At 43.8% G+C, this 14,214-nt stretch overlaps 1 protein-coding gene and 1 non-coding gene across 2 annotated transcripts in view; one reads left to right on the plus strand and one right to left on the minus strand.

Annotated features, from left to right (window-relative positions):
• Positions 1 to 369: 369 nt before the first annotated feature.
• Positions 370 to 473, minus strand: LOC115892586. Its single transcript, XR_004052452.1, has one exon. It is a non-coding gene; the product is annotated as a small nucleolar RNA U13 (small nucleolar RNA).
• Positions 474 to 5,639: 5,166 nt separating this feature from the next.
• RNF11 (ring finger protein 11) overlaps positions 5,640 to 14,214 on the plus strand; it is a 32,872-nt gene continuing 24,297 nt past the window's right edge. The window contains exon 1 of the mRNA XM_010370397.2: positions 5,640 to 5,920. Coding sequence (XP_010368699.1) covers positions 5,798 to 5,920 — 123 coding nt within the window. The 5' untranslated portion in view covers positions 5,640 to 5,797. The remainder of the gene's footprint in view (positions 5,921 to 14,214) is intronic.

A 14,214-nucleotide genomic window follows, 5' to 3' on the forward strand; every position in this document is an offset into this window, starting at 1 on the left:
CCACACCTGGCTCTACGCAAATTTTAAAAATTAGCCAGGTGTGGTGGTGCACACGTGTGGTCCCAGCCACCTGGGAGGCAGATGTGGGAGGATAGCTTGAGCCCAGGAGTTCGATGTTGCAGTGAGCTATGATATTTCCACTGCACTCCAGCCTGGGTGATGGAGGGAGACCCTGTCTCTAAAAATAAATAAATAAATAAATAAATAAGAAAAAATTGTGTTAAAATATTCATATATGATTAGCAGTAGACATACATAATATAATATAATAATAGATCCCATTTTTTTTATCATTGCATATATTCCAACTGAATGAAATCAGAGACAGCCTCATGAAGAAGGTGGTATTTCAGGATAATTTTTTTTTCATGTCAGACCCATAATGTACTGACATCGTATCAAGGTTCCAGGGTGGCACATCTCACACATGCACGTGAATACCCAGTCATCACGCTTATGAATTACAAAATAATCTGAAAATCTTAAAAGATGCTTGATTTCAACAGAAGGTAGCAGCATGGCAAAAGTTAGAGGATAGAGGTGGAAAGGCATACTGAAAGTCAAGGCTATGGAAAGCACTGTGATGCGGTTAGAATGTAGGATGCCAGGTCGGAATTGGAGTCACTTGGTTAAGTGTAGACAATCAACAAAACAATCAAGTCCTGTTACATTTGCTGATTTCCAAGGTATAAATACTCTCACCATGGGCAATTTCAAGCTACCAATCTGACATCACTAAACACAGAATTAGGGAGAGATGTTCAGCGGCTTGTCATTATAAAGTATTTCTACCACAGAGATACACTAGAAGGAAATAACCTTAATAACACAGACAATAGTGAAATACAGTAAAGTAGTTAGCCATTAGTTTTGGGTATTTATTGTTTGTTTTTAATATACCTATTTAACCGTAAGTTTATATAATTTAATTTTTAATAATGACTATGTTTAACAACTAGGTCACATAATTCCCAAAATTCTAACAATTGGCTCATATGAGCTAGTATGAACCAACGCTAGCACATGTTTATATCTTACATCATTTGTAATATGGGGATATCAGCAGTGTCCATTTCATAGAGTTTTGAGGGTTGAATGAATTACCAGAGAGGGCAAATAAAACACATGCTTTCATACAGAGAGTGTTTTACAAGTGTTTGCTATGGTGGCTATTATTCCGCTTGGGCCAAAGACAATGTTATTTTCACATCTGATTAGCTTGTGAGTATCCAAAAGAGCCATGACTGTGTTAGGCCCTAGTCACTCTGCAGATCATTTAATTAGCATTAATTGAACAGAAGTAAAGCAGTTAGGACAATGCCTTACACATAGGAAGCACCACATAAGTGACAGACACAACTTTATTCTGGTAGTTTTATTCATTATTATCAAGACCACATGGCTGGGCATGGTGGCTCATGCCTGAAATCCCTGAACTTTGGGAGGCCAAGGCAGGTGGATCATTTGAGGTCAGGAGCTCAAGACCAGCCTGACCAACATGGTGAAACACCGTCGTGACTAAAAACACAAAAAATTAGCTGGGCATGATGGCCCCCGCCTATAATTCCAGCTACTCAGGAGGCTGAGACACGAGAATCACTTGAACCCAGGAGGCGGAGGTTGCAGTGAGCCGAGATTGTGCCACTGCACTCCAGCCTGTGTGACAGAGTGAGACTTCATCTCAAAAAAAAAAAAAAAAAGACCATTTCTATCGTTTTTTTAAACTATGTTAAAATTGTAGCTGGTATTTTACTCATCCACAAGAAAATAATGGTCAATAACCATTCACCTTTTCTAAAATGTCATTTCCCCTGAACTCAGGGGAATATGCAACAGTTATTCTCTCACCAGACGCAGAGGTCTAAAGCTGTACCTTTGTGAGGTAGTGATATATACATGCTCATGGAAGCAAAAGTTAAAAATAAAAGTAGAATAAAGATCTGAATGTAGCCCTGCTAACTGTTCACCTACTTGTCTCATCTACTTGAGTTTGAGCTATTTGAAGGCAGGGACCATGTCCAAGCCAGTAATGGGCTTCAAATGCTCCTCCCATCTTCTGGCAAACAACCAAACTTGTTTGTTTGTTTGTTTGTTTATTGAGACGGAGTCTCACTCTGTCTGGAGTGTGATGGCGCCATCTCAGCTCACTGCAACCTCTGCCTCTCGGGTTCAAGCGATTCTCCTGCCTTAGCCTCCCAAGGAGCTGGGATTACAGGCGCATGCCACCATGCCCAGCTAACTTTTGTATTTTTAGTAGAGATGGGGTTTCACCATATTGGCCAGGCTGGTTTAGAACTCCTGACCTCGTGATCCGCCTGCCTGCACGGGATTACAGGCGTGAGCCACGGCGCCCAGCCCAAGCTAGTTTTAGACTTAGCAATATCACTTCTTTTCATAAGGCACTATAGAACTTTTCAAGAGCTTGTGTCAGTGTTATCCACCTGTGGAAAAAAAGTATGAAAAACAAAACTTAAAATAAATCTGGCCTGGCGAGGTGGCTCACGCCTATAATCCCAGCACTTTTGGAGGCCAAGGTGGGTGGATCATCTTAGGTCAGGAATTTGAGACCAGCCTGGCCAACATAGTGAAACCCCATCTCTACTAAAAATACAAAAAATTAGTCGAGTGTGGTGGTGCATGCCTGTAATCCCAGCTATTCGGGAGGCTGAGGCAGGAGAATCGCTTGAACCAGGGAGGTAGATGTTGCGGTGAGCCAAGATCGCACCATTGCACTCTAGCCTGGGCAACACGAGTGAAACTCTGTCTCAAAAGTTAAAAAAAAAAAATTAAATAAATAAATCTATGTCTGGCCAGGCATACAGTGGCTCACACCTGTAATTCCAGTACTTTGGGAGGCTGAGGCAGGAGGACCGCTTCACCCCAGGAGTTCGAGACCAGCCTGGGCAACATGGCAAGACCTCATCTCTACCAAAAACAAAAACAAAAACAAATGCAAAGCATGGTGGCGTGCACCTGTAGTTCTAGTTACTGAAGAGGCCTGAAGCAGGAGGATCACCTGAGCCCAGGAGGTTGAAGCTGCAGTGAGCCTCGATCAAGTCAGCCTGGGTGACAGAGTGAGACCCTGTCTCCAAAAGCAAACAATGTCTACAAATTCTAGCACTGTGTAAATATTATGTCAAATAATTTTATAAATTATTATTAATAAAAATTTATTTAGGTGTGATAATAATTTGTGGGATAAATTTTCTGACTTCGTAAAAATTCCAGAGTACCTCTGATTTCTGGTAAATTTAGCTAGTCATAAATTAAATGAGTTCCCGGAAGCTCAACAATTCCAAAACCAAAATCATGAGTCAGTTCATTCCTTCCTTCCTTCTTTTCCTTCTTTCCTTCCTTTCCCTCCTTCCTTCCTTCCTTCCTTCTTTTCTTTCCTCTTTCTCTCCCTTCCTTCTTTCCTTCCTTCCTCCCTCCCTCCTCCCTTCTCTCTCTGTTTCTCTTTCTCCTTCCTTTTTTTTGGGGGGGGGACTGAGTCTTACTCACTCCCTCACCCAGGCTAGAGTGCAGTGGTACAATCTCCGCTCACTGCACTGCAACCTCCACCTCCCAGGTTCAAGCGGTTTTCCTGCCTCAGCCTCCCGAGTAGCTGGGACTATAGGTGTGCACCACCACACCTGGCTAATTTTTGTATTTTTAGTAGAGATGGGGTTTCACCGTGTTGGCCAGGCTGGTCTCAAATCCCTGACCTCAAGTAATCCACCTGCCTCAACCTCCCAAAGTGCTGGGATTACAGACTTAAGCCACCACACCCAGCCCAAAACTATGAGTCTTTTCAAAAATTTTATATCAAAAAGGTGATATTTAATGTGGAATTTGAGTGCATTTAAATAAGATAGTGACTTCGTAGAATAGGGACTGCAGAGTAAGAGTGTTCAGACCCATTCAAGTTTAATATAGCCCTACCTCTAAGAATCCTTTCTGTTCCTCAAATGAACTAATTGCTGTCTTCTGGTTCCTCTAAAAACCTTGCGGTCTGTGGCAGGGTGTGGGCTTAGGACTCATCTGATTACTTGTCTTCCCAGGTGGTCTCTGGGCTCTATCAGCAACAAGCCAGGTGTGATCATCCTTTTCCCCAGTCCTTAGCGTGGGTTCTGGTATACACACACACACACACACACAAATTCAGTAAATGATGAATAAAACGAAAGGCAGTCAAGATCCACCTGTTGAATGAACGTCTATCAGGAGCACTGTCATCCTTCTTGCTTCCTTCTTTTGCATATGTTGTTTGAGCTGTTCATTGAACCAAGGAGAGAGCATACTCTACCTTGGGCAGTGTGCCAGCCTTGCACAGAGGGACAGATGATTCAGCTTGATCGGGCTGTGTGAGAGCACAGAGGAAGCGACTAACCCAGACTGGAGGGTCAGGAGAGTCTCCCCAGGGGAAATGAAGTTGCATCCAGAGGGATTCCTGAGAATAATGATTAGCCTGATAAGAAGCAGAAAGGTTGGGAGTGGAGAGAAGCGGGTTTCTGTGAGAGAAACAATATGGACGTAGGCCCCAGGCAGAGGCAATAGTATTCCAGATAACGAAAAGCATTTTAGAGAGCCTAGTTTAGAATTTGAGAAAGAGGTGACAATGCTGATAATGAGATTGAAAGGGAGTCAGATTTGTAAACCATTTAGGGATTGTTTTAAGGACAGCCTTGAGGAGACATTGAAGGTTTTAAAAGGAGAATGACATGATCCGATTTAAATTTTAAAAAGATAATTCTGTCAACTGCGCCAACAGTGAATTGGATGTAGGGAATGATGAACTCAGGAACAGCTGAGAGTCTATTGCAGAAGTCAAGGTGAGAGATGATGGTGGCTTGGACTTTGGTGCTGGGACTGGAAAGAAATGAACAATCTGATATATAACTGGAAGAAGAGTCTCTCCGGCTGTGATGTGGGAGGATAAGGACATGATTGGAGAGGTAGGGAGGGTTCACTAGCGAGCTAGGACTTTATTCTGATGGGATAAAGGGGAAGCCTTTTAACATTTTAATCATGGGCCTGATCCATTCCGATATGGGTTTATATAAATAGACCGCCTCGTGGAGGGCGGTGAGAAGATTGTCAGGCAGTGCACAGGTAAGAACTGAGCCTTAGACGGGGCGGGAGCAACGAATGTGGGGAGGCGCGGGAGACGGGAGATTGGTTTCGGAGTCAGGTACGGAGCCAAACAGTCAGAGACGAGCAAAAATTGACGCAGGACGGTGAACAGCCGCTGGTGGAGAGGGGGATGGGAGCCGCCGGAGCCGCCCTCGCCTCCTGCCGCTGGGGGCGGAACCAGAGCACGCACTGCGCGATGACGCAGGACCCGAGCCGGCCTCGTTCTGGCCGCCGCTGCCGCGCTGAGGCGGAGTAGGATGAGGCCCGCGGCCGTGGCTCCGGCGTCGGCGGGGGCAGCAGCAGCTGAGGCAGCAGCTGAGGCAGCCGCGACGGCCGCGTCCCCCCCTGCTGACCTGGATTAGGCCCAGCAGCTCCGTGGCCGCCGCCGCCCCGCGGGGGGGCGGGGTGGGGAAGTGCTTCGTCTCCCCGCCCCCCCCCCCATCGCTGCCTCGCAGGAGGCAAACGCCGCGACCCCAGCGGAGCCCGCGGCCCAGCCTTGAGCCCCCATCCCCGGGGGCTGGCATGAGCGGCCCCTTGGCGGCACCGTGGGGCGGTGGAGTCGCCTCCGCCTGATCCCCGGCCTGCCGCCCGACCCCACCTTGCCAACCGAGGCGGACCGCGGAGCGTGCAAACGACCCCACCGCTGCTTTCTCCTCCCCCAGATCACGCACCCCAGCTCCAGAAGATGGGGAACTGCCTCAAATCCCCCACCTCGGATGACATCTCCCTGCTTCACGAGTCTCAGTCCGACCGGGCTAGCTTTGGCGAGGGGACGGAGCCGGATCAGGAGCCGCCGCCGCCATATCAGGTAGGGGAGGGTGTGTGTTGGGGGGAGCAAGTAGAGGCAGCTCTGGTGGAGGTTGACGGGGCTTCGGGGCCGTCTCTGCCCCTGGCTTCGGCAAGGCCTGGCCTGGGCGGCATTGACCCCCTTAGGGCTGGATCTGAGGGCATTTACTCTCTGATCTCAGAATAGGGTTGATTCTTCGCCTCCCCTCGGGCACCGTGTGGGGATGATACTCTCTGCCCTTGAGTTCTGGGATCAGAGTGTGTGATCACATTCCCTTGGCCAGTGTCTGGTGGTTCGCTTGTGGAGTTTGGGAGTGACATTTTCCTGCCTTTATGTCTGAATCGTATGATTTCCTCATCGCACCGCCAACTGGATTATGGGTTCTGGATAGGTGGTTGCCAAGCACCACCCCCCCCCCCGCCCCATTTATGTTTTCATGTGTGGTCATCCTCTTACCCCCTCCCTCGTCTTTTTGTTAATTGGATCTGGCAGGTCTTCATTTCTGCCTCTGCTTGGGAGACGGATCTCCAAGTGGTGATTTTAACCCTAGCGACATCGAGTTACTTGTTTATATATATATATATATATATTAATTTTAATCCCTCCTCCTTTTGCTCCACCCATATGACACACCTTTTAAACGTGCTGACTTAAGAAAACTTGATTAGCTTCAACTTTGGAAACCTTTAAACCTAGCTTGGGAAATTCCTTCGGTTACTCGTGTTCTCCCTTTGTATCAAAGACTCTCCTGAATATGTTTTACTGCTTTTTGTACAACAATCAGTAGTCCCAGATGTGTTGCAGAATTCGAGTGAAGACCTCTTAAACTCTAAATAGGTATGTGGATGTTATAATCCATAATATATGTTTGAAAACCTTTCCTGTACTTTTTCCATTTTAGATGATATTGAATACAACCTTTTCCAGAGGGCTTCAGTAGTAGTAGTACTTAATTTTTTCCTGAAGAGTTTAGTTTTCTGACTTGGCAGGCTCCTTTGTTGTTCCATGTGATGACATCATTATCTAGTGTTTTCTCATTCCTGTGTAAACCAATGTCTCATCACACCAGAAAAACCTGATCATATATGCTGGTTTTCTGAATAAAATTCTTCTGGGGCATTTCGTATATATCAGTAAAGTCCAGTCTTGATTGTGGTATACAGAAGCCTCCGTGACTTATCTCTCTCTTACATTCTGTATTCCAGGCCTACCAAATACACCATGCTGTTCACACCTTTGTTTTGCTCCAGTTCCTGTCTGCTTGGAGCCCTTCCCCCAGGTCAGCCAGGTGGACATCTAATCCTCTTTGAGAACTCAGCTTTCATATTTGAAGTCCCAGCATTCCCTTTCCTTCCAGCCCGAATCCCTTGCGTCCCCAGTGAAACCTCTACACTTCCATAAGCAATATCTATAACACTTTAGTGTTGTATCTTTGTTAGATGTGTGTCTCATCCTTGCATTCGCCTCCTTCAGTACAAGCTGCATGAAGGTAGAGAATCTGTTTCCGGTTTGCTGTTGTATCCCTGGCATCTGCCTCAGTAGGTACTCAGTAACCGGGAGATAGATTACAAGTAAAAGCCCTTGAGAACAAGGACTCTCCCCTCGCTCAGTTTCTGGCACATAAGCACCTAAATGTTGAATTAATTAATGAAGTTGAATTTAGTATTTTCTGTATTTACACAACTATTTTTTCCAAAGTAAGTTGTCACAAGGGTAGTCTCTTAAAAATCAAAGCTGAATCTGGGTGTCTTTACAAGTACTTTTGAGTGAAGCAAGCAAGCTATGTTTATCCTTCACTCTCTTTCCCCTCTATATTTACTATACAACAAGAGTGCTTATTTCATTTTTTTTTTTTTTTTTTAATGAGACGGAGTCTCGCTCTGTCGCCCTTGCTGGAGTGCGGTGGCATGATCTGACTGCTCACTGCAACCTCTGCCTCCCGGGTTCTAGTGATTCTTGCTGCTTCAGCCTCCTGAGTAGCTGGGATTACAGGCACGTGCCACCACGCCTAGCTAATTTTTGTATTTTTAGTAGAGACAGGGTTTCACCATGTTGGTCAGGCTGGTCTTGAACTCCTGACCTCAAGCAGTTCACCCACCTTGGTCTCCCAAAGTGCTGGGATTACAGACGTGAGCCACCGCATCTGGCTTGAAGTTTTTATTTTAAAATCTCTTATGCTCCCTACCCTCACCCCCTTCTTTTTTAAAAAAAGAGACAGGGGCTCCTATGTTACCTAGGCTGGTCTTGAACTCCTGGCCTCAAGCAATTCTCCTGCCTCCTATCCCCTTTCTTTCCAGGCAAATTGAATATCTTTGACTTGTTCTCTTTCTCCTATCCTTATGATAATTGTACTATTAAAGGTACTAGAATTTATGGAAACTGTGTTTGCCTTTTCCAGAAGAACTAGATGATGATGAGGGATGAGGGGTTTTTGGTGTCATGAAGGAACTTTTTTTGGAAATGTTATATTTTTGACAGTGGGAGTTTTTTATGGTTGCGCTTTCCTGAAGTGAATGACGCAGACTAATACACAAATTCAGTATCAATTGTAAGAAAATTACTTTAAAAGATGGAAGCATTGGCCGGGCGCGGTGGCTCAAGCCTGTAATCCCAGCACTTTGGGAGGCCGAGACGGGCGGATCACGAGGTTAGGAGATCGAGACCATCCTGGCTAACACGGTGAAACCCCGTCTCTACTAAAAAATACAAAAAATTAGCTGGGCGAGGTGGCGGGCGCCTGTAGTCCCAGCTACTGGGGAGGCTGAGGCAGGAGAATGGCGTGAACCCGGGAGGCGGAGCTTGCAGTGAGCTGAGATCCGGCCACAGCACTCCAGCCTGGGCAGCAGAGCGAGACTCTGACTCAAAAAAAAAAAAAAAAAAGATGGAAGCATAAAAAGAAACTTTTGGAGAAAAAGTATTGTCCCCCACCCCCAAAGAAGTAAGATCTGTTTTAGGAATGTTTATTTTAGATGATCTGAGAAACAGCAATCCACAGTTATTTATTCATTTGTTTGAGTTGGGAATCTCCCTCTGTCATCCAGGTTAGAGTGGATTGCTCACTTGGCAGCCTCAAATTCCTGGCTTCAGGTGATCCTCCTCCCTCAGCCTCCCAAAGACTGGAATTACAGGCATGAGCTACCTCACACAGCAGATTTATAGTACTTTCAGTTGATAAAAGTAACCTTTTCAACAAATTGTATGTAATTAACAGTGAATAGCTGATTGTAAAGGAACATGTTCTCTTGAGGTGAGAAGTTAAAAGATGTCATTGTTTGCTGCTTTATATGTACAATGTACATATAATGACAAGAGCCAGTTCCATTTATTTCCTATTAACATCTGACAAATTTGTTTTTGTTTTTGCCTAAAAGTAAACCCCCTGCACCATTATGATCCAAGTTTGTGCATATTTCTTTCCATAGTTTCTTTTGTAGCCTCCTAACTAGTCTCCCTCCTTTCACTCTTGTCCTTGCCAAGGCCTGCCCTCAACACAACAGCCATATTTTTTTAAAACTGAACTCTACAGTCTGCCCAACCCTTTGTGGATCCTTGTCTCATTCAAAGTAAAAATCAGATTCCTTATAGTGTCCCATAAACCGTACATAATCTGTACCCCTTGTTTCCACACATGTCCCGTGACACCTACAGCTAACCCCTTTGTTGGCTTCCCTCCAGCTTCCCTGGCCTCATTGCTATTCTAGGACCTTTGTCCTCCTTATGATGTCTGGAGTACTCTTCCCCAGATTTCATGGCTGACTTACTCCCTCACCTCCTTCAAGTCTTTTCTCAAATGCCACCTTAAACCTTCTCTGACCACCCTATTTGAAAGTGCAACCTGTCCTAATACCCTGGAAGTCCCTCTCACCCTGTTCTGTTTTTCCCTCCCAATACTATTTGTTACTTTCTAACACAAGTTAGAAAGTTACATTGTCTATCATCTGCCTTCTCCCACTAGATAGAAAAGAGGAAAGGGGATTTATTTATTTATTTATTTTTGAGGAGTCTGGCTCTGTTGCCCAGGCTGGAGTGCAGTGGTGTGATCTCAGCTCACTGCAAGCTCCACCTCCCGGGTTCATGCCATTCTCCTGCGTCAGCTTCCCAAGTAACTGGGACTACAGGCGCCCGCCACCACGCCCGGCTAATTTTTTGTATTTTTAATAGAGACGGGGGTATCACCATGTTAGCCAGGATGATCTCGATTTCCTGACCTCGTGATCCATCTGCCTTTTGCCTCCCAAAGTGCTGGGATTTCAGGCATGAGCCACCGTGCCCAGCCGATTTTTTTTTTTTTAATTGGTGTTTCCTAAGTACTTATAACAGCGCCTGGCACATATTAGGCATTCAGTAATTTGGTTGAATGAATGAATAGATTTCTTTTAAATGAACTAATGTATTTGAGGCAGGTATACTTGAACTGCTTGCAAGAACTCTGCGTTTTCCTAGTGCCATTTTTGCTTCTATATTGTTGATCAGTTTTTTGTTGTTGTTTTTTGTTTTGTTTTTTTGTTTTGTGACTGGGCCTCCCTGTGTTACCCAGGCTGATCTCTCTCTGTATATATATGTTTGGGTTTTTCTTGTTTTCTCTTTTTTGAGACCAAGTCTCGCCCTGTTGCCCAGCTAGAGTGCAGTGGTGCGATCTTGGCTCTGCCCCCTGGGTTCAAGTGATTCTCCTGCCTCAGTCTCTCAAGTAGTTGGGACTACAGGCATGTGCCACCAAGGCCAGCTAATTTTTGTACTTTTGGTAGAAATGGAGGTTCGCCATGTTGACCAGGCTGGTCTCAAACTCCTGACTTCAGGTGATCTGCCTGCCTTGGCCTCCCAAAGTACTGGGATTACAGGCGTGAGCCCCTGCACCTGCCGTTTATATTTTTTAAATTTAAAAAATAGAGACAGGGTCTCATTATGTTGCTAGTCTCAAACTCCTGGGCTCAAGGGATACTCCTGCCTCAGCCTCTTGAGTAACTAGGGTTACAGGTGTGCTTCTACTCTGCCTGGCTTAGGTTTTTAAAAAAAATTATTTCCTTTAGAGATGAAGTCTTGCTGTGTTGCCCAGGCTGGAGTGCAGGTGCAATTATAGTGCATTGCAGCCTCCACCTCCAGGTCTCCAAAGGATCCTGTGGCTTCAGTCCCCTGAGTAGCTGGGACTATAGGGGTATACCACTGTGTCTGGCTGTTGTAGATCAGTTTTAAGGAATCCAAAAAGTCAAATTCCAGTAATATTAAATACAGTAATTTGTTTAAACTAATGTATTTAGTGATTTAGGGGGTTTTGCCCTGTATATATATCACCACAAGATATTTATGTAATGGTACAGTACTTGGGGGAGAAAAAGGAAGTACTTGAATCTCTATCCTTGAAGTATTGAATGGGAAGAGATTTAGGGTGTTTATCGAATTAGAAAGTAGAAACAAATTTGTCGCACCCTCCACCCAACTCCCATATTCGTAAATGTTTAAAAAGAATACAGAGGAAATATGCCCAGCCAAGACAGTCTTGGAAGGACAGTGAGTGGGAGGATAAGCCAGGAAAGGCTGAAGGAGGGAGGTCCATGAGAGGGGGAGGCCAGGTAGGCAGCCCAGTCCTGAAAGACATATGTAAAACAGCTTGAGGTTCCCCTCTGTCACTGTGAGCTTTGTTATGTGCTCATTTGAGGGAGGCACTCTGTTAAAAGAGCATAATATTCATTCAACAACAAACCATGTTACACTTTCTAATCTGAATATGTAAAAAGAAGGGTAGATACGTCTCAATTTTGCGGTAATTATATAGTTTGAGATTCGCCATTCTTCTTCCCCGACCTATACTTTTTGATTAATACATTTGAAATTTTAAAATCCTAAGTTTGTATAGCATTGAATGAAAGTATAGCTCTGCTTTTAGAGTCAGATGGTCCTGTGTTCAAATTCTGACTCTGCTGCTTACATGTAAAATATGAAGAAGGAAAGGATTTATCAGATTGTTTTGGGGAGCTTTTTTGACAAATAAGAAAATGTAACATTTTGGATATTTCAAATTGCACCTGCATAAAGCTTTCTTTTTTTTTTTTTGGCCGGGCACAGTGGCTCATGCCTGTCATCCCAACACTTAGGTGGCCAAAGCAGGAGGATCATTTGACCCCAGGAATTCGAGAACAGTCTGGGCAACAAAGTGAGACCCCATCTCTATTAAAATACCAAACAAAAACAAAAACCTTCTTTTCTTGTTAAAAGGATTGGTTTATCCTGTAGAATGCACTAAAAATAACCCCCTTCCTTATAAAAAATCTAGAATGTAATGGTTATTTTTAAGCATGCAAAGCTATAATGTTTTGTGGGGAATGGGCTTTTTTTTAGAGATGGAGCCTCACTTTGCCCAGGCTAGTTTCGAACTCCTGGGCTCAACTGATCCTCCCACCATGCCTCCCAGTGTTGGGATTACGTATGTGAGTCACTGTGCCCTGCCTGTAATGGTATATATTAATGCCTCATTTTCCTGATAACACAAAATTAAATTTAGATAAAGCGTTGTTTTTTTCTTATTAGCATTTTGTTTAACATTTTGGTGGAAAATATCCCCAAATTTATTTCACATATCTTGGCTTTATTATACAAATTATTCAGCTTTTAACAATTTACCTTTGTGAAGTTTTATCCCTTCCCTTCATGTTCAAGAAGTTCAGCCTTCTTATTGAGGGGCAGATCAACTCCACCTTTGTTAATAAAGCCTTCACTGACCATTTTTTTCCTCTCACTGCTGATTTGTCATGTACGGTTTGTTTTGTGTTTGTAACATTTATCTGGAAATATTGCCTTATTAGCTTTTGTTGCTTTAACAGTTATTTTTCCACATCACAATTTCCTCAAGAATGAGAATGATACATTAAACTTGTAAGATATCTTAGTGGAGTAGAATGTTACCTTCCATATTGTAGACACTCAATGAATATTTGATGATAGACTAACTTAGAACTGTGCCTTCTTCACCTTGTAAGGTCACCATCATAATTGAAGTCCTCATCAGTTCTTACAGCAACATAATTGATGTCCCCTCCTCATTCCTTTCATTCCATGTTGCCAGATAAATTTCATCCCTGATCAGATCGCTTGCCTCGTAATCCTTAATGATTCTTTTTCTTTTTTTTGAAACACAGTCTCACTCTGTTGCCCAGGCTGGAGTGCAGTGGTGTCACCTCAGCTCACTGCAACCTTCGCCTCCCAGGTCCAAGCAATTCTGTCTCAGCCTCCCGAGTAGCTGGGATTACAGGCATGCGCCACCACACCCAGCTAATTTTTGTGTTTTTAATAGAGGTGGGGTTTCACCGTATTGGTCAGGCTTCTGTGCAACTCCTAACCTCAGGTAATCCACCCTCCTTGGCCTCCCAAAGTGCTGGGATTACAGGCGTGAGCCACCATGCCCGGCCCTTAATGATTCTTTGTTATAACTAACCACTGAAGATATCTGACTTAGCATTCAAAGTCAGGATTTGGCTCTGTGTATACTTTTTCAGCTCTTCATAGCCTTGTGCTTTCTTTTATACAACCTGTATACTCCAGTCATGCAGAACAGTTTGCTGTATTCCATATATGTCTTCTGCTTTCCTGTCTTTGCCCATTCTATACCCATTGCCCAGAATGTTCTTCCTTAATCCTTCCCAGTCTCATTTCTAATATTCAGGGCCCAGTTCAAATGCCAAGAATCCACGAATTCTGATTTCTCCTACATATACTTTTCTTAATCTGAACTCCTTTATTACTTTGTGCACCATTCTTAGGACATTTTACCCTTTTAATTTTAATTATTTGTGATAGTGTCACATCTGCTCTTTTAGAATTCAAGTCTGGTTCATTTTCGCATTGCTAGAACTACAGTTTTCACATAGCAGGCACTTACACTTTAGTGAATGTCATGATCAGCATTTTGCTGTAAGAGTGTGTGATTGTATGGTTGTTAGTGTCTATTAAACATTCCCAGAATCCTGTGCTTTAGTGTTTGGCCTATCACTTCTAATTTATAAAGTATGTTGAGCTTTGGGAAAGTTAATTTCATTATATATTTTTTGAATTTGGTTTTGTGTTCTATGAAGTTCAGCTTGCCTAGGTGACTTATAAATAAGTAACCAGTTATTTGTTATTTGTGTGACCGCATTGTTGCGGGTTTTTTCTTTGTTTCTGCCTGATCTCTCAATCTGAATGCACTTTAATAAAGGCTGATTTTTTGGCTTTAAGATTGTATGCATCATTAGGAGTAAGACAGTCTGTGTTCAGAGTTTAATTCTAGAGCTAATTATAGGGTAACTTGAGAAGATGAGATGGTGAGTTACTTGGTACATAAGATC

The sequence above is a fragment of the Rhinopithecus roxellana genome, chromosome 12, assembly GCF_007565055.1.
Source record: "Rhinopithecus roxellana isolate Shanxi Qingling chromosome 12, ASM756505v1, whole genome shotgun sequence".
In the NCBI taxonomy this organism is placed as follows: Eukaryota; Metazoa; Chordata; class Mammalia; order Primates; family Cercopithecidae; genus Rhinopithecus; species Rhinopithecus roxellana.